The 20,942-nt window shown below is 44.3% G+C and overlaps 1 protein-coding gene across 1 annotated transcript in view; it reads left to right on the top strand.

Annotated features, from left to right (window-relative positions):
• The window catches only part of Dock2 (dedicator of cytokinesis 2), a 419,530-nt gene that overhangs the window by 82,616 nt on the left and 315,972 nt on the right, over positions 1–20,942 (top strand). The window contains exons 15-22 of the mRNA XM_052759023.1: positions 2,008–2,106; positions 5,318–5,390; positions 5,508–5,611; positions 8,110–8,293; positions 8,421–8,518; positions 10,169–10,258; positions 11,452–11,552; positions 12,363–12,497. Of these exons, the coding sequence (XP_052614983.1) occupies positions 2,008–2,106; positions 5,318–5,390; positions 5,508–5,611; positions 8,110–8,293; positions 8,421–8,518; positions 10,169–10,258; positions 11,452–11,552; positions 12,363–12,497 (884 nt within the window). The remainder of the gene's footprint in view (positions 1–2,007; positions 2,107–5,317; positions 5,391–5,507; positions 5,612–8,109; positions 8,294–8,420; positions 8,519–10,168; positions 10,259–11,451; positions 11,553–12,362; positions 12,498–20,942) is intronic.

The raw sequence follows: 20,942 nt of genomic DNA, 5'->3' as shown, positions 1-20,942 counted from the left end.
GTGTGAGGTTTGACTTGAGTTGGGTGGCATGTAGTAAGGACTGAGCATGGTACAGAGTCCCCCCTAAGGAGCAGAAACCTTTAGGAAGCACATTTCAGCTTACTGCTTCCAGAAGCTCTGCAAGGCTTCTTCCTGTCATAAACAGCATCTTCCTTTACTTCCAGTTCATGGATATCTTTGTTCTACAGAACGGGTGTTCCAGTAGGGTTCTGTGTTCTATTTTATAATGGATTTTGTCAGAGGTACCATCCTTCAGCACTGAAGCTGCCTTAGTGACTGTTCTATTGCTACAAAGAGACACCAAGACCAAGACAACTTATAAAAGAAAGCATTTAATTGTGGGCTTACTTATGGTTGCAGAGGGTTAGAGTCTGACTGTTATCCTTATGGTGGGAGCATGACAGTAGACAGGCAGGTTAAGGCTAAGAGCTTACATCTGATTCAAGAAGCAGGCAGAGAGAGAGAGAGAGAGAGAGAGAGAGAGAGAGAGAGAGAGAGAGAGAGTCAGTCTGGGCCTGGCATGGGCTTTTAAAACCTCAACATCCACCCCCAGTGACACTCCTCCTACAACAAGGCCACACCTCCTAATTCTTCTCAAACAGTTCCACAAACTGCAGACCAAGCATTAAAATATAGGAGCCTGTAGGAGTCATTCTCATTCAAGCCCCCACAGAAGCTGAGCTTATTTCTTCCCGGTACCTTGGCAAGTAGAAAGAGGTTTCCGGTGTCAGCGGAAGGTCCTCTTTCTCACAGTGTAGAATTCTTTCTCACAGAATACCAGTCTGTGGCCAGCTTTGGCGACTCAGTCTGGTCAAGGGTCTACTGGAGCATCCCATGGCATCTGGTGAGAGGCCTGCCCTCACCCACCAGAAAATTTCCCAGAGTGGCCCAACTGACAGTTTCAGAGATTGCCACCCCCAACCAGTCATCATCCTGTTCCTGAGAGTCTGGAGACTTGAGGTGAAAGACTGAAAGTGGGACATGCAAACCACACTTCGGCCCCTTTGGGCTGATCTTGGCTTGGATATTGTGCTGCGGCCCCAAGTATTTAATAAACACAGAGAGGTTGGAGGAGGAGAGTGAGGGACGGGGAAGGAATGAGAGTTAGGAGCTGATCACTTAGCTCCTTTCTGAAGCACTGAAGGTGATTTTTTTTTTCTAATGGCAAAGAACAAATACCCTCTGTTGACAAGCACGTTCTGTGTTCCCTACTCAGAACTCTCTCCCCACATTCCCACACAAAGCCAGCTTAGAATGCTTGACTGTCTTCACCTCCAAGGAAACTTTCCTGATTCCTCAGCTGTGCTTAAATATCCTTCCTGTAATCTGTCTGCCTGTCTGTCTGTCCATGCACCTGCTATCATATCCCATTGTCAAAATGACTGGTGAGCTTGCCTGAGCTCTTACCCACAAAGTTCATATCACGTCCAGTTCTCTGGAGCTTGGCCTAAGTCTGGTCCCAGAGAATGCTCATCTGTGCTTCCCTGAATCACCCTCCCTCAGCCTCTCACCCCACACTTGTTCTCCAGATCAGTCACGCATGTGTCTCTCTGAAGCGGCTGCCATCTCCTCATGCCCAGTAAGCACACACCCACTGTGGTGTATTATGGGAGTCCATCAGAAGGGGGTTACTGCGTGTAAATGTTATGAACATTCACTTTTGGGCAACAGACAGGATTTGGTAAGACTGGCAGCACACAGTAACTCCAAGGCTGGTTATGGTTACCATTTACAACAAGGCTGCCATGTCAGTGCCTGGCGGGCTCCGGTTCATTTCAGAAGAGAAGTAATAGACTTTCTGTAGTTAAGCAGCTGTCACTCCCAGGCTGGGGATGACATTGGAGAAATCCATAATGTAAAAGGGCTGTCGGTATAGGAGCCTGGCAGAAGGGTTAGAGAAGGTGAAGCTGTTCTTGGATCCTAAGATTAGCCTTGTCCCTGGGGCCAAAACTACCCAAGCTCAGATAACGGCAATATTTTTTTTCTCTCCATTTTTGTCTTGGTCAGAATGCAATTTGTGTGGGAGCTGGGGACAAGCCCATGAACGAGTATCACTCGGTGGTGTACTATCAAGTCAAACAGCCACGTTGGATGGAAACAGTCAAGGTAATAATGACATTAACAGTAACAATGGCAGTGAGTGTATACCTAGTTTTGCAGTAAGTCGGGCGCAGTGTTGGGTTTTATTTAAGTGATCCACTTATTGTTTACAACCACCCTGTGAGTTTGTATTCCATGTCCCTCATTTTACAGATGAGGAACCTGGTACAGAACAAATGACCCCACTGTCACTATGTGTTCAAGCTAGGGTTGCAACCTGAGCAGAGCTCGAGGTTCATGCCCTTCTCTGCTAGCGGAGAGGTTAGGGGGTGGGCTGGGGCCATTAGCATTCTGCCTTCCTTTTAGGAGTTCAGTCTTACAAGTAGAGCAAGAGCAGATCCTTAGAGGCCCAGGGTTCATACTTTACCTCTACTGCCTCTTCACCAGGGGCAAGTCGTTCAAGCACTCTGTGCATTTGTTTCCTCCTGTGTAAAATGGGAGTAACATGATAATTGTGTAGAAGGAATGATTTAATGCACCCGGAAGGCTCCATAAGGGAGCAGGCATCAGTCAATATGACTTATTCTTGACTGCCTTAGATGATGAGAGGCAGTTTTATGGAATCCAGACTAGGCATTTCTTCAAGTGTCTCCCCCAACGCGACACTTTAACTCACCGTTCCAGGCACCTTCATGCCTGCTCCATTGTTCTAGTGGGCTCTCTCTGTTGCTATGATAAACACCAAGACAAAGGCAACAGAGGAGGGGAGGCTTGACTTCACTCACACACCCAGATCACAAGCTATCAGTGATGGAAGGAAGGGCAGGAAATCAAGATAGAATCTGGAAGCAGGAGCCACGGAGGAATGCTACTGACTGGCTGGGTTGTGTTTAGCTAGCTTTCTTACACAGCCAAGGGCTACCTGCCTGGGACTGATAGTACCCACAGTGGGCTGAGGCCTCTCACATCTGTCATCAGTCTAGACAATCTCTCACAGACATGGCCACAGGCCAGTCTGATCTGGAGAATTCCTCAGTTGAGGGTGTTCTTCCCAGGTGACTGAAGGGTACCGTCAAGTTGACAATACAAGGATATTGATTTAGTGGTGGAGAAGGAAGAGAAGGATGTAGTATTGTGCTCTTTAAAGTCTTTCTCATATAAGTCTCCCAGTCCCCCAACATTCTGAAGCTACTAAGTGATGTTTCATTAAAAAAAGTACTCCCCGATTAAATAAATATGAGGGATGCTGAGAATTATGAGCCAAATACAGGCTTCAAACATTGGATTCTTCATTTCAGGGTCTAATGTGGGTGTGCTCCCCAGCACTGCAAAGGAAAGAGAGTAGTGCATACTCAAGCCTCACTGGCCAGTGGGCTGGCTGCTCCTTTGCCCGGTAGAACCATACTCTAGGTATAGCATTCAGTTGAACATACCTTAGCAAGTCTTTGTTCCAATCTGGGCAGGTGTGAGATTTGACACACACACTTTTGAACAATATGTAAGAATATGCATGTTTTCCTTCATGGGATGCCCTGCTCAATTCTGGAACCAATTGACCATACTTACCAGAAGGATACGGAATGACGGAATCAACCCGGTTTAGCTCTGAGTTACAGAGAGCATGGGCTCCTCTGAGGCACCTCCACAGGCTCTGAAATAGTAACTTCGCTTGTGTCTGGTAGCATGTCCATGGTGGCCCAGTCAGCTAGCCACCAGTTCTCTTGATCAGTTAGCCAAAGTGGAATTGTCCCATAGACTTCTTGTGGATGGAGCTGAGCCCAGGAGGCTGTGTTGTTGTGTTGAGTAAGGAAGAGAGACAAAGATTGCAAGTGACTGTGAGTCAATCAAGATGACTTTTGTGAGTAGTACTTCAGATAGAAGCGGCCCTATGGACAAACTGCTGGATCATTACAGTAGGCAGAGAGGAGCATCTCCATTGGAACAAGACTTAGGAAACAACTCTGAACAGTAAAGCATGAGCAAAGCTTCAACTAGCTTTGCCAGACATTAGTAGATTCTTCCCTCAGCCTGTGCTCTGACTACTGACTCAAGACAGATATACGACTTTTATTTGGCCATGGCTATTCACATGGCCTTTGCCTTGTCACTTAGGCTTCTATTTTCCACAGTAAGTCTCTTTGTATATTCTCTCTGAAAAGGGACTGGGTAGGTTTTGTGCTCTGTGAGCTCTCTTGCACCCTGGTTCATTTCCTTCTGTCTTAGCCATTGCCACATAACCATTACTGTCATCTATGTGGAGCATGAGCTCTTTGGGTGCAGGGACTACCATACATCAGCTTGGCTAGTGCCTTGCATGACTGCAGCTCCTGGTAACCCTTTTCAGTCTTTAAGGAGAGGACAAGAGAGTGTAGGCACCTATTAGCTTCTCAGCTCTTTTGCTCAGTCTGAAACACAGACAGAGTGGTGGACCTCCTTTGTCTCAAATTTTATTTTTTAAAACAGAAAGTATCACAGCACACACCTCTGTTTGTCTTTTAATAGTCACCTGCACAGTGCAAGCCTACCATACTTTCCAATCCAAGTATGATTCTTGCAGATAGCCTAGTTTGTCTGTGTTGTCCTGAATTGCCTCCTGAGACTTAAGAAGCAGTGTGCTCAAGAGCCAGGCTGAAAGCACTTCAGTTGAAGGTGTCAGTGGACTGGAGGTGGTTGAGTTGGAGGATGATGCTGAGGTGACCTCTGGGTGATTGTCCTCATGTAGTGGCTTTGAAAACCAAGACATCATGTGTCAACCAAAGAGGAGATGAGTCTAGAATATATATATATATGATTAAATATAGATTGGAACATATTGGGATACACACACACACATATATATAAAATTAAAGCACTTTTATTAGTTTGCATATGCAAGAGCCATCAAGCAAAGCCCCCAAGTCAGGCTGCAATTTCCAGGGCTCCCAGGATATGCAGGAAAAATGTGCATACTGCAGCTTGCACTGCATCAAATCACATGCTAAAGTTATATGACTTTTATATCAATTTGGGGAGATTCATTTTTCCTCACTGTAATTTATGGACTTCTTTTCATTGGCTGGGGATGCAATTTGCCAAATGGATTACATGTGATACTTTATTTTCTCCTTATAGCTAGTTCTTATGTAATTTATTTACAGCTCATCAGTCTTGATGGATGGGAAGTAAATCAGCATGTACTGTTCCAAGTTAAATGGTCAGGCTGCTGAGGCTGGGAGTGGGATAGGGCGGGGGTCTGTGCAACTTATTGTCTCCTGAACTGTCCTTTCTGCCCGCTGAGGTGGCTGTCCCTATCGAAGATATGCAGAGGATCCATCTGCGGTTCATGTTTCGACACCGGTCATCACTAGAATGTGAGTATGCCACTCATGACATGTCTGCAGTTCCAGTAAAGAGAGAGGGACAGAACAGTTGGCTGGAGCTTGGTTTTTCAATTCTTTTGTCTTCTGACTTTGCAATACTGTCTCCAGCTAAAGACAAAGGAGAAAAGAACTTTGCCATGTCATATGTGAAGCTCATGAAAGAAGATGGAACCACTTTGCAGGACGGATACCACGAATTGATTGTTCTCAAGGTAAGGTGGAGTAGGACATGCAGGCAGCAGAGGAGTGGTGGCAGCCTGGCTTAGTTGCTAACAGTGGGGACTCCAAAATTACGCTCCCCAGGGCTCATAAGCTGTGTGACCTTGGACAAAATCTTAACTTCTCTGGACCTCTGTTTCCTCTTCTTTGAGCCCTCTGTGAATCCTTACGGGGAGGAAATGAGGCATTGAATACAAACAGGACAGTGATGAGCAAAGGCCTCTGTGAAGGAAAGGGCTCTGGGCCCTTGTCAGGAAAATGTAGAAAACATACAAGAAACATTGGAGGGATGCTGTACTGTAGCTCTTAAAATCTAGGGCCCCAGCCCCTGCTGCTCTTTTCACAGCTTCCTAAGTCTCAGTTTCCTTCCCCACCTCTCTCTCTTTTCTTCTTCCTGGGAGAAGGGGAGAGGACAGTCCCAGGGACTGATCCCAGGATGTCACATGAGGCAAACACTCCATCACTAAGTAAAAGTTTCAGTCTGCTTCATTTTTCATAAGCAGCATTTTAGTCTACTTCATGATATTATAACAAAATACCTGAGGCAGACTACGCTGTAACTCAGAGTCATTTCTCAGTCCACAACTTTGGGGGTTGGAGAACATGGCGTCCACACTACTAAGCTCTGGTGAAGGCTGCCCTGGCTGTGTCACATCATTGGCAATAGTCTACGTGTGAGAAAGAGACCACATCCCAAACAGGAAGTCAGATAGACTCAGTGGCGCCAAGCTCAGGATTTTATAACAATCCTTTCTTGAGAAGTAACCATAATCCCATGAGAATTACCTAATTCCTTCCAAGGACAGTGCCCCAATGGCCCAAGGATCTCCAAAAGCTCTTGTGATTTCAACTCTGCACTGGCCAGCAGGAGTCCAGCATATGAATGTTACAGTACTAGTTACTTCTCTTATTGATGTGACAATATTCCTGGCAAGAACACCGAAGGAAGGCAGGCTCATTTGGGCTCATAATTCCAGAGTAAAATCCATCATGCTGGGGCAGTCATGGAGACAGGAGCTTCAGGCCACTGGCCACATTGCACCCTAGTCAGCAAGCAGGAGAAAACCATTGTTAATCAGAGACCCCAGCCAATGGATGATACTGCCTACATCTAGGGTAGCTCTTCCAACCTTAATTGATCCAATCTATTATTTATTATTCACTATGGAATCCCAACTGGCCTGGAACTCCGTATGTAGACCAGATTGACCTTGAACTCATGGAGATCTGCTTGCCTCTGTCTTCTAAGAGCTAGGATTAAAGATACATGCCATCCCAGTGGGCTAATTAACTTAGTCCAGGAACTCCCTCAGAGACATGCCCAGAGGCTTGTCTCCTAAGTGGTCCTAGATCCTGTCAGGTTAGCAGTTGATGCTAACCATCGCAGTCAAGCTACAGCAAGCAGTTACGGTGGCACGCGTGGAAACTCAACAAGATGAAAGGGCCGTGTAAGCTCTAAAGCACATACCTCCCTGTGCCCACTCTTCTGACTTTTACCTCCAGGGACTTGGGCTGTTCACAAGATGGTGTGTGGAGTGTTTTTTTGGATCTTCCCTCCATTGCTTCCCACTGTCATGACAGAAGGATTATCAGCCCGGGGCTGGAGGCAAAGCACGAAATGGGCATAGTTAAGAGACTGGCAAAGCCAGAACTTCATCTCAGATTTCTCGGCTTTCAGGCTGCAATTGCCCTGATGCCCATGTTAGACATAACCACATCACATGATGCTTTTCTCTGAGACTCTTTGCCTTTCTTCTGTGGCCTCTGTTTCCTCCTTATCACATTGTCGTACACATGGGCTTCAACTCTTTCTTCCCCATCAGTCTGTGAACTTGGGGGCAGAGGAGCAGTGACAGCTGTTTTTTTTTTTTTTTTTCACCTAATTGTACCAATCCTAATTTTCCCCATCTGCAAACTGAGGCTAGCAGGCTATGTTTTGAATGATTTTGAGCCTTAAATGAGGTGAACTAAGGCAGAAAAGGGGCCTGGTACAGCTCCTGCTACAGAGTGAGGACACAGTATGGCCTCCTATAATGCCTACCCTTCTGAGAAACCCTGTGACACAGGTGACACAGTTTATGAGTGAGAAAGATGACCCAGAGAGGCCAAAGAGTAAATCCAAGGTGACATGGACTTGAATGACAGACAAGGTCCAGACTTACGGCCTTCGTCATTAACCTCTAGTTTAGAATGGATTTCCCATATTACTGGTGGGCATCTTACCTTTCCTTTTTGTCTCAAAAATTTAAGATGGATTATGTATGGTCTGGGAGTCTCAATTCTCTTATATACGGTTCGTAGAGCCAACCCCCTTCCATTCGTGTGATTTTTGGATGCCTACCTGTTTTGTGGGGAAACAGCGCTGCCTCATATCGCTTCTTCCATGATTTCCTCACTGTTTCAGAACTTCCGGCCTCACAGGGTATATAATTTGACCACTACAGGCTCCGTGTGGCTTGCCCTGGAGCAGTGACCAAAGTGTTGTTTCTAGGGAGACAGCAAGAAGATGGAAGATGCCAGCGCTTACCTGACACTTCCGTCTTATCGACACCATTCGGAAAACAAGGGAGCCACTCTGAGTCGGAGCTCCAGCAGCGTTGGGGGGCTTTCTGTCAGCTCCCGGGATGTGTTCTCCATTTCCACCCTGGTGTGCTCCACAAAGCTCACCCAGAACGGTAATGGAACCATTGAGAGCTGGGTCTGTGGAGCTTGTGCGCCTGAGCATAAGGCCCAGGGGGAGATGGGGACAGGTGTGGACGGTTTAGCCAGGAATGATAAATCTCTTTCTGGATCCTTCTCTAGTGGGTTTGCTGGGTTTGCTGAAGTGGCGAATGAAGCCACAACTGCTCCAGGAGAATTTAGAGAAGTTGAAGATTGTGGATGGAGAGGAAGTGGTGAAGGTCAGTGGACTTTGCTTGGATTCATCTACCAGTGTCGGAGCTGTAAGGGGCAGAACAACATGTTGAAGGAGTGGGATGACTTGACCTCTGATGATAACATACTGCCCCAATCCACCAGGAGGAAACACCTCTATTGGGAAATCCAGGCAGGCTCTGAACACTGGGCATCAAAACAAAACAAAACAAAACAAAACAAAACAACCCAAAAAACCAACCAAACAAAAAACCTGGCTGAATTAGGCCCTGGAAATAAACCAACTTGGATGTAGATCTCAATTCTCCCACTTCCATGTTTTCATGTCATAATATTATGACTGTGACACATTTCTCAGGATTGTTATGAGCCTTTGAAGAGATAACATTTAAAAATCACTCAACACAGTCTCTTATACATAGGGCATAATAATAGGTGTGCTAAAGCATATAAAACATGGGAAAGTCAAGATACACTAACTTTTTGGTTGTTACCCATGGTCACATATCGTAATATAGTAACAGTATGGTATCTTAACACTAAATGCGAAGTATTTAGTTTGAGCCCCTTGGAAAGCATTATACATTAATGGTAAGAAAAAGAAAGACACCAGAGCTTACATTTTAAGTGAAGCAAGTAGAAAACTATGCAAATATCAGACACTGCTTCCTCGTGGTAGTGGAGAATGTGATGTAGCCGAACAGCAGGTCTAATTAAGCCAGCTCTCCTCTGTAGCACTGTGAGTTGAAACAGGTTTTCCGGATAGTCCGGTGATTGTGTTTCCATCAAGAACTTGGAACAGCTAGAAAGCAGAGATCAGACATCTTTGTGTGGTCACTGAGTCTTAAGGGATTGTGGGAAATTTATTGACTTACTCTTAGAAGGGAAGAGTGGAATCAAGTTTTATTTAATTGCCCAAATGAAACGTGGCAGAATTTCCTGATCAATGCTTTAAATGTATACCATTGACCCATCTACCTAATTTAGGAATGGCAAAGGAGTTCCGCCAGATCTGTTGTCTTTGGGCAGCCTGGAGAAGTCAGCTTGCTGGGGTGTGGGGGCAGGTTACATTATCTTCTGTCTTCTATTATTTTCTTCTTTATAAACATTTGGTTATTGAATTTTTTGTTATATACATACAATAATATAGGTACAGAGAACAGCCAAGGGCAGCTCAAAGAATTCTTATGCATGTGCACCCCATCTAGCTTATGATGATGAAGGTGCAGAATATTGCTAGGTTTTCTGAATGTTCCTCATACACTTCCATCAGAGGGGCAACCATCAGGCTGATCGCTATCATCGCTGATTTTTTTCCCTTGCTCTTGGAGTTCATAAATACAGAGTAACTGAGAATGGACATTATAGGTCTGATTTATTTACTCAATCCAGTGTTTGTAGGGTCTTCCTCATTGTGGCACACGGAAGTGGTTTTGCTCTTCTGTATGGTGCAGAATCCTGTCATGGAAAATGTCATAATACATGTATCTGTGCTACTGCTGTGGGATCATGTCACTCCAAATCCTGGAGCTTATGCATGAAACTGCTCTGGACCGATGGCTCTGCAATGTGGCACATGGAGGGTGTGTGCTCCTGTTCTCTTGGAAGGACACATAGAGATGAGATTTGTGGGCTATCTGTCCTCTTTCTGAATGCAACTGTCCTTCTTTATCCAGTTCCTCCAGGACACTCTCGATGCCCTCTTCAACATCATGATGGAACACTCTCAAAGTAATGAGTATGACATCCTCGTCTTTGATGCTTTGGTAAGAGAGTGGGGGCAATTGTTCAGCAACATCAGGCTTGAATGCTTGTCATACTGTGAGAAAAATAAGAACATGCGGGCTATGTGGTTCTTTTCATGGATATTTTAAGCTTTTAGAAGCTTTGACAAGCAGATTAGTGAGTAGCTGCTGGTCATCTTCCATGTTTCCAGTTCATCTGAAGGTCTGAGGCTTGACAAGTGATGGGAGTAGGGGTGGGGTTACATGTTGATGTTAGATTGCTGATGTCTGGTTGACAGTTCATGAGACAGGGGACTGTTAAATGACAGCCTTAGCTTTTCAGGAATGCTAGGAGCTAGTCGGAGGCCAGGTTATAAACCACCCAGGTGTTACCCTATCTGTCTTGCCATCTCTTCTTGATGTCCTATAATTAATTAACCAGGGTCATTTTGATCTTCCCAATGAACTTTCCACAGTGGAAAGCCATCCATACTTTCCTCCTGCTTTCCCATAGGGTCTCATTCTTAACTCTCTCTTGCAATTCCAATTTCTCCATGCTCTGTGAAAAGAAGCATGGGAAACTGGGACTGGGAGTATAACCCTGTGTTAGAACCCTCACCAGCATGTGGGAAGCTCTGAGTTTCACCCCCAGCACTGTCAATCCATAGATTAATGAATACACTTAATATAATTTAGAGGAAAGAAAGAAAGGCTGATAGGGCTATCCATGACCAGCCAACTCTTGATGCAATAGCCTTGTGTCATGAATGTTTGCATCTTGGAAGAGGTTGCTTGGAGATAACTGGCTTTCTCAAGTGCATTTAAAGAAGGTCCCCTAGAATGCTAGCTGTCCAGGAAAGATGCTCCATGACTAAAAGGTCCTTTGCTGAAATTACTGATGGAAGAGCTGAATGTGGAATGAGTCTCCTGTAGATTTGTAACGCACAGGAGTATATTACCAACTCTGGAAGTCCTACAACAGAGAAGGCGGTCTAATGACAACCTGAGATTTCTCTTAGTTGAGTAGGAAATTCTTTTATCTCCTTATACCCTAAAGCACACTTTTTGAAATTTTTTTTGAGAGACAATGTATTAGTGAAAAGGATTAATTATTCATTAGAGGGATTATCTCTTGGACAAAGAAATTGTGACAAGGGCTCAGTTATAACAGGTGAATAGCTTCCTGCTCTGGGTACTCCCCCCAAGGACTCCCAATAATTCTGACTCCTCTTCAGATCTACATAATAGGACTCATTGCAGACCGGAAATTCCAGCATTTTAACACTGTTCTGGAGGCTTACATTCAACAGCATTTTAGTGCTACCTTGGCCTACAAGTAAGTAACTGTGTGTACAGGGATTTCCTATGCTCCTGTGTTTGTCCTGCCAAGATGCATAGGCCACAGGGAACTTGAGCATTTCCCATTGACACTAGTCTGTGTGAATTTTCCCTTTTCTAACGAATTATACAACCCATGCTTGAATGATTCACATATCCTAAAAACAACAAAACCCCCAGCAAGTGGGTGAATAGTTTACAGTGGCAAATACACAAGCAGTTTATTGGATCACTCAGCTAGTTGACTGCTGTTTATTAAGAAGTCACCTGAGAGCACCAATGTGCATGCTCAGTAGGTCAGTGTTGATTGGATGTAGGAGACGCAGGGTCAAAGGTGGAGACCCACAGGCAAATTTGGCAGCAGCCAGCTTGTGAAGAAACCTTGAAAGATGGGTCAAGCATTCGAAAGTCTGACCTATTGGTATTGAATAGCTGTAGAAAGTGTCTGAGCAAAGGAGCGCCATGAAAATGACAATAGCATGTCTAAATAGAAGAAGTTAAAAAAGACATTCTCACCATCATTCTCACGCACCCCCTGATGACGCCTAGTTTTTTCCTTCTCAAAAGATTATTTTCCCCCCTCACCACTCTATCTTTGCTGGCTTCTTTATGGGCAGGAAATACTTATTCATTGCTTGTAATAAATATATTTTGAAGCAGTTATTTTTGTGCTTGCAAATGAGTCGTGAGCTTTGCTGCACCGCCACCTCTAACCTTTGATTGAATGCCTTATAATTTCCCGAGCAAACTAATTACCACACTGTGGACTAGAAAGAGCTGTATTTTGAAAATATTATCCCTTATTCAGGAAATTGATGACGGTGCTGAAGACTTACTTGGATACCTCCAGCAGAGGGGAACAGTGTGAACCCATCCTCAGAACTCTAAAAGCTTTAGAGTATGTGTTCAAGTTCATCGTTCGATCGAGGACATTATTCTCACAGTAAGTATTTGGTGTACCAAAGTGATTGATTAGCTCTGTAATCAATATGATACAACAAGACAATAATTTTTTTTGCTATAGGAGATTTTTTCTTTTATTGAAAATAGGAGAATTTTTTTTTAAAGAAATTATACCAGGATTGGAGATCTGGCTAGGTGGTAGAGGGTTTGCAGAGCATGCGTGTGGCCCTGGTCTCTATCCCTAGTACCACAAACAAAACAAAGAGAAGAAAAACATGTAGCTAGATTTTGATTTAAAAAGCAACCTTGAAAATTTAAATCTAGCCTAGAGATCATGAATATATAATAATTTTATTCTCTAAGCCCATTTGGGAAAGACAAAAGGAATAATACCACATGACAATGATGTTTCGCTCAGTGAATGTGATTTATGTGATCTGAGGTTATTCTTTGTTTTGTTTAACATTCCTCATTTGATTTAAGATTACTTAAGGGAAGTTTCTAGGACTCTGTGTTCAGTACTGGAGGTGCTGGTAGAAGAGCAGAATTCAAGGAGTTTGCCATTAATTTGGCTCTCACAGGCTATAACTGAGATTAACTCATTTCTGAGGCTTTGCTGCCTGCTCTGGAGATCCTCACAGGCAGCAAGTGTGATTATATATCAGAGAATCTTAAGGGACTTTGATAGTCAGGATCAGAGCTTGGTTGTCTCCCTGAAGGGCTCTGGAGATGGAGACATTTAAATGTAGTCAACCAAAGATTGCTTTACATTTATCTCAGCTGTATGATAAAGTTAGGCAGCCTGTTGACTAACTATGTGTTAGGTTGGTTGTGCACGATAGGAAATAAGAAAAGCACCTTCAGAGGTTATATTGTCTGAACTGTTATTAGCATGAATGAAGACTGCTCACCTGAAACTGACTTAGAACAAGACTTCATTTTAGTTCCTAATATTGAAAAGCTCAGAGAGTAGTTGGCAGCCAGGTGTGGCTGTGTCTAGATGCTAAGTGTTATAGGAGCCTCTCTCTGTGGATCTGACTCTGCTTTCATTTGGCTGGCCTCTTTTGAGGCAAGGGTTCCAGGACAGAACTACATATTCTATTAGCTGAAGCTGTCCTGGCTTCCTTGTCATTCCAGCAAAATTTTATGCCAAGAACAGTCTTAGGTCATGTGCTAACGTAATCAGACAGTGTGGCTGTGGGACTCAAGTGAACTGTGTGTTTGTGGTCATGTGTGGCATGGGTAAGATCAGTTTCCTAGAGTATAGACTTTGGCTGTAAGAATAGATCATACCTTTTGGTTCATTCATCTTCAGCTCTTCCTTTTGGTATCATCTCCTTTTCCTTTCTACTCTATCCCTCTTTCCTGTAGCTAGAGTTTTCCTGCCTGGCCCACAGTCAGGACAAATCTCTCTCACCTGCCAGCCCCACAGCTGCTCAGACCTGACCAAGTAAACACAGAGACTTATATTGGTTACAAACTGTATGGCCGTGGCAGGCTTCTTGCTAACTGTTCTTACAGCTTAAATCAATCCATTTCTATTAATCTATACCTTGCCACATGGCTCGTGGCTTACCAGGCATCTTCACATGCTGTTTCTCATCATGGCGGCTGGCAGTGTCTCTCTGACTCAGCCTTCCACTTCCCAGCTTTATTCTCCTCCTTGTCCCGCCTATACTTCCTGCCTAGCCAATGGCCAATCAGTGTTTTATTTATTGACCAATCAGCAACACATTTGCCATACAGAACATCCCACAGCACTTTCCCATCCTTCTTGTCTGTTTCTTTTCACATTTCTTTTCCATGTCCTGGAACAAAGCATATTTGCTCCTTTTCTTTCTTCTCTACTTGCAAGCACATCATTTTGTAGAACTTCTAACCCATCAAGGTCATTTCAGACCTCAGTGGCTTCTGGTTTCCTAGAGTGAGGCAGTCTGGTATTTCTTGTATCTCAAGCATATGAGATGTCACTAACATTTGTCTAGAAGTGATGTCTTTATGGCAACAAAGGACTTATCTCAAATACTTCCTCTAAATAAAAATGCATGTTGACCCACAGAGTGTCTGCAGCCAGTGTCTACAGGAGCTGGTAGATGCTGTGTGTCCTGTTCATTGTAGAGTCTTTAGCAAAGGTCTGCTTTCTCCTGAGTCTATAAGGGCACTGGGAGGTTGGGGTACTATCCCATAACCTGGAACATCTTCCTTGGAAACTAGAAAGCAGAATATTCATGCTTTGAGATTCTTCGGCCATCTGGAGAGGAATAACATAATTACTGCTTTGGGGCTCATTGTGTTGTTTCTAGGTACTCCTTTGTTCTTTTGTCCTGTGTCCGTAATTACTGATCTAGCTCTCAGTATTTGTTCCCTTGACATTTTTCTTTGTACATCCAAACACTTGAGAGGGTGAGGATTCTTCTGTATCAACATGCAGAATGCGACTGGGCACAGACAGAAGAGAAGCAGTTGATAAGTGGAATTTTTATTTTACTGCGTTTGAGGGGAGATGATTCGTTTTTATCCAGAACTGAAGGATTGAGTTTCTTGTAGCCCTGTTATGCCACTAGCCGCCTAGTGTGTGGGTAGATGTCTCTGGCTGGACATGAGTCTGAGCCACAGCCATAATGGAAGCTGGCAGAACAGGCCCCAGCGTCTGCCACGTGAATCCCTATATTGTGGTGCATGTGGTCAACAGATTCTGAGTGGCCATAAACATGATTGATATCCACTAGGCTTTTCTCAGGTGGGACAAACCACAAGTGAAAAGCATCCAGAAACAGTGGAAGGATTGTCTACTAAATTCTTCTTTACAAAGCCCCTTTCAGCATCTTTAATCCCGAGGCTCAAATACCTGGTAGTACGATCCATGAGGTTTCCGAATTGTGACTTTACATGGAGTTGGAAGTAGATTGCATTCCCTAGTTCTGTGATGGACATTGGCCAGGCACTGATCAATGAATCTGCAGAGCCAATGAGAGGATGGTGCTTGAGGGGAGGAGACCCAGAGCCTGGAGCTGCATCATCCTTTGGTTCCATTCATCCTTGCTCTTCACAGATCCCAATAGTACTATAACTCAGGAGGCATTGGGTGTGATGGTCCCCAAGCACATGGTCATGTATGCAGACCTAGAGGGCATTTCTGTCACAGGAAGCACTTGTTTGAGGAAAGGACTCAGCCTCTGCTAGCCTCAGTTTCCCTCTCTATAAGCAGGGACCCATCTTTTAGTGTTTTAATGACGAAATTGTTCATTGTGGGAGTCCATGAATGTGACACCAGGAGAAATAGTAGGATGTGGCCATGCCATCACCTAGGAGATACAGAAAGCCTGGCTATGCCGGTTAGTTTTTGTCAACTTGACACAATCTGGAGTCACTTGGGAAGAGGGAACCTCAACTGAAGAATTCCTTCCATCAGATCAACATGTGGTCCTGTTTGTGGGGGCATTTTCCTTGGTTGATGCTTGATGTGGGAGGGCCTAGCCCACTGTGGGTAGTACCATCCGTAAGCAAGTGGGCTATATAAGAAAGCAGGCTGAACAAATCACGGCAGGCCAGTAAGCAGCCCTCCTTTATGGTCTCTGCTTCAGTGCCTGCCTCCAGGTAACTGCTTGAATTCCTGCTTTAATTTCTCTAAATGATGAACTGTGATAAGGAAGTGTAAGGCAAATGAACTCCTTCCAAGTTGCTTTTGGTCAATGTTTTATCAGCAACAGAAAGAAAAATAGGACACTTCCTGTTTTGGAAACTTTGAACAGACTTAAATTAGAAAGAAGTAGTTTTGGTGTCTTCATGCTTAAAATGTGACTTCTTAATCAATCTATGATAAACATTTACTTCCTGGGCATTGACATACCTCTGACTTTGTGTCTGATTTCTTTGAGGACCACAGTGTAGAGACTTTCCTGATACCGTGACTCACCTTGGTCTGCTGCTGGCTTGTGTGGGTGGACCCCAGCTCTGCTGCACTGATTTTCCTGGAGGGTGGTTGGACCCCTTTGGCCCCCTTAACTCCTGTGCCAGTGTTTACTTGGTACCTGTCTTCTGCACACCTTCCATTCCTGCTTCTTTGGTCCTTGCTTCCTTCTCCTCCTCCATGCAGGCACATTCTCCTAGACCAATCTGCCTTCCACAAGTCCCCCTCCTTCTCCAACCCCATCCCTTTGCATAGGAGAGACACAGTCTTCAGGGCCCTGTTGCTTGAGTTTGAATTCTGTACATCACCATGTACAGGTGTTTAGGGCCTTGAGAGAAATTACTTAATCTGCAGATCGCCCAGTTCCCTCAAATATAACGGCACAACAACAGTACCTGCCATGCAGGGTTACTGTTCAGGGTGGGTTAACAGCTGGAGGATGGGGAACACTTACATTGCAGGTGCTATACAGCAAAATATACAGCCATTCTTATTCATGAAGCATGTCATACATCAAGTCCAGCAGGATTTGCAGAAGCCCAGCATAGGACTGCGTCTGTTATACCCATGCACCACACTGGACTTCGATAGGTGCGGGGTCCTGGCTGAAGCTCTCTGTACCCTTCCCTACATTTTTGCTTGCTAATTCCCTAACCTCTTTCATACTTTTGATTGAACATCTTTGCTTTCCTTTACCCTTTTTTAGTTAATGTACATTATAATGGTGCTTACTATGATATTTTCACACACATGTCATTGAGTCTTGCTCATAACCACCTTTACTACCATGTTCCATTGATTACCCTCTTCTCTCAATGGTCCCCCTTCTTCTCTCATATCGTACACATGAGAGAACAACATAGCGTGTTGTCTCATTTCATGTCAACTTTACACAAGCCAGAGTCATTTGGGAAGAAGGAACCTCAGTTGAGAAAATGCTCCCTCCAGATTGGCCTGTGGGCATTTTTCTTAATTGATGATTGATAGGGGAGGGCCCAGACCACTACCAACAGTGCAGCACTGGGTGTCATAAGAAAGCAGGTTGGGCAAGCCATGAGGAGCAAGCCAGTAAACTGCATTCCACCATGGTCTCTGCTTTAATTCCTGTCTCCAATTTTCTTCCCTGAATTCCTGCCCTGCCTTCCCTCAGTGATAGAGTCTGACCTGAGATTTGTAAAATGAAATAAACTCTTTTCTCCCCAAATTGCTTTTGGTCATGGTTCCCCAAATTGCTTTTGGCCATGGTGTATTATCAAGGCAATAGAAACCCCAATTAAGTTATATAGATTGTATACCAATATCTGTGTATAATCTAGATTCTATACATGAGAAAAAACATAAGGCATTTTGTCTCCTCCCCCAATTACCCTCTCTGTAGACTTCTTCCCTCTCATAGTTTGCATGTCCTTTCACATTGTGTGTGCGCGTGCACATGTGTGTATTTAATTCTAGATTTTGCATATGAGAGAAAACAGTCGCCATGCTTCTTCCTTAGTCTGGTGTATTTCACTTAACATGAGTGTCTCCAGTTGCGTCCTTTCTCCTGCAAGTGACACATGTCATTCCTCTTTATTGCTCAATAGGCAATCAGTAAAGCACGTGAGGTCCTGGGAGGATGTGGAAAGCCATCCTTGCTATTGATAAAACCCTGCAGGCCGCCATGAGTTTATCCTCATTCCCAAGGGATGAATAAAGAAAAGCTGCTACAGAGCAGCTCCTTAGGAAGAGAAACACACACAATACATTCTTACGGGAGTCATAACATCTGAAGTATAAGCCCTCTCTCTGCAGCTTACCTAGGAAGACTGCTACGGTGTAGATGGTGTTTGTTTTGAGACTGCATTGGTACCATTCATTAATATGGGCTGTAGGAGTATGGTGCATAGCAACAGTCAGGACCTCCGGTCTAGCTCATCTCATCCTGAACTGAACACTCCCTCCCCTTCTTTGGATGTTTTCAATATCATCAAGCTGAACCGGGGCACCATTTCTCAGAACTCCCTTGGCGTTTTCATTTTGTATCTTGATTTATTCTGCCCATATCCTGCCTCCCTGGCCTCTACTCACACCTCTCGAAGTCCAGATTTCTCCCATGAAAATAGTCACACCAGCTGACCTCCAGGTCATGGATGCACTGGGCAGCCAGGTTGAAAAAGGCCTAGGCATGCCCAGTGCAGTCTGTACTTAGAGGGAATGCATAAACCTCTGTCTTCTTAAACAAATATGAATTTAACTTGCCAGTGTGATTTGTTTTCATTGTTCATGTATGAATAAATATTAAAATGCAATCATCTGTTTATGCTGAGCACAAGCTGGAATGCCTGTCACACCACTGTTCCCACTTCTCTCGCATGTAATTTGTTTGCATGTTAATGCCATTTATTCCTATGTAAGCCTCTGTTTTCGGGTTTGGATATAATTTCAGTTTTTGATGACAGTAATGGCTCTGTAAACTGCACAATTGCAGTTAAATGGGATTATTTTATGATAACATTAACTTGGCATCATATCAAGATAGAAAAGAAAAGTGTCATCAAAGGACTATTGTCTAACGGTTACATCTCTTTAATTTATTATCTGTTTTGTGAGTTGCTGAGCTGCTGAGGGGAGCTAACAGCCTGTTTCTCAGGAGCATACATGGAAACACTCTGTCAGCTGTTGAATAAGTTACTGTTAGGATAAATTGTGCACATGCACAGACTTTTAAACAGTTCTTTTTTCCTTTGGTTTTGGAAATATTGGTAAACATTTGTTGAGTATGTTTTGTAGGCTAGGCACTTTGCTAAGAGTGGGGAAATTAGTAAGTCATGGTGATGTATTAGGTACAATAAACATGCCACCAGCCATCAAGTCCTTCTTCCCAGGGATTGGCAATGACCAGTGATGAAGGGTAACCTTAGATACTTGCCAGTGGTTTACAGGAGACAGACAGAGGTGGCAACAATGCCTCACCTGGCAAACATCAGTGGTTCTTTTCACAGGAGATATTTTAAATGCTGAAAGGTGTTTGAGAAGGCAGCTGTGGAGGAAAAGACAATCCCCCCTTCCTGATACACCATGTCATAGGAGCCCTGGTTACTCTTGCCATCGACCCTTAAGTCTTCTCTGATGCTGACTCTGTACCACCTGATAAAAGAGACACACAAGCTATCAGCATTGTGTTTGCCATACTGAAGAGGAAATAGAGCCCACAAAGGCACAGAACATGCTGTAGGTCACCCAGCCATATGCTGATGGGAGAGGCTGTCACTTGTAGTATATTCTGTTATATACGAAGAGCAGGTGTGTGAAGAAGGACAGCACTATGGTTTGGGTAATGTCCCCCAAAGGTCCATGTGTTGGATGCTTGGTTCCCAGCCTGGGGTGCCTTTGGAAAGCGGTAGACCCTTTAAGAGGTGGGGCTTAGACTAGTGGAGAAATGCCCTGTGGAGAGGATTAGAGACCCTAGGGAATCTTCTGTTCCCGAGGTGAGTGGTCTCCAACTGGAACCTTTCACTTTCTAAGTTGATTATGTCAGGTGTTTGTTACCATGAGGGACAGCTGGCTAATACAGGTAGCTTGTGGGTAGAGTGGTCCTGGTAGAGGCAGGGGACTAGAGGGCACCTGGACAGATGGGTGGAAGCTAATTTGTGAAATGTGTAAACTAAGGAGCTTGGCTTTATCCTCACGTGGGGAGATTTTTGCTTAGGTGCTGTTCTTCATTCCTGGAAAACGTGCCGACTGACCCAGTCAATTCTTTCATTGTATATAAAGAAATCAAACTTTATAAACAGTTGGCATAGGATCTGGATATAAACTTTACAAGTCAATGAACATCTTAAGTTGTTTTCTTATAGGAACAGTCCAGAAATCCCTGCTTTGTGGGAGAGGAAGGAGCCTTTGGAGGTCTGACACAGCAGATTACCATGGTTTAGAGGGACTGCTGTGGAGTTGCTTTGTGGGAAAAGACAATGGAAAATTGAAGCTGTTGTGGCAATGTGGGTGTGAGGACTTGAACTCAGGTTCAGTGGCATAGTGTCCTGGAGAAGGAAGGAAAAAGTGATGTCTGTAGAAAAACAAGCTTGTCCCCTGTTCCCTACCAGAGTCAGCAGGGAAGATGTCTGTGACCAAATGTGTGTGGTGCTTTCCCACACGACAAGCGTGAGTCTTGCAGTGGACACCAGTGAGGAGTCCTCCACTTCAGTCCAGTTCTGACACTGTCTACCTGAAGGTGGTGTCGGATCCCACAGGTGAGGGGCTCAGTCCCTGAGACTGCCCTAACTTCAGATGCTGGGCCCAGCTCAAGCCAGAGGTGTTTTAGCTGTGCTTCTGACTAACCAGCTATAAATCTATAAATCGGGGTTCCCACAACATCCCTCTCAGACTAAATAACTTGTTAGAGTGGTTTGCAGAGCTAAGGGAACACTTATATTTACTAATTACATAGGCCGTTACAAACGATACCAGAGCATACTGGGTAAAGAGCTGACTGACAGGGCAGAGGTGTGCAGCTCGAACATATGTGTCAATTAAACCCTTTAAAGGTAGCCCCAGAGGCACCGACTGCATCCGTGTCCCATTAAAGAAAGAAATTGA

The sequence above is a fragment of the Peromyscus californicus genome, unplaced genomic scaffold (assembly GCF_007827085.1).
Source record: "Peromyscus californicus insignis strain IS unplaced genomic scaffold, ASM782708v3 Scaffold_3__1_contigs__length_106647218, whole genome shotgun sequence".
In the NCBI taxonomy this organism is placed as follows: Eukaryota; Metazoa; Chordata; class Mammalia; order Rodentia; family Cricetidae; genus Peromyscus; species Peromyscus californicus.
This window is presented reverse-complemented; position numbering and strand designations above follow the sequence as displayed.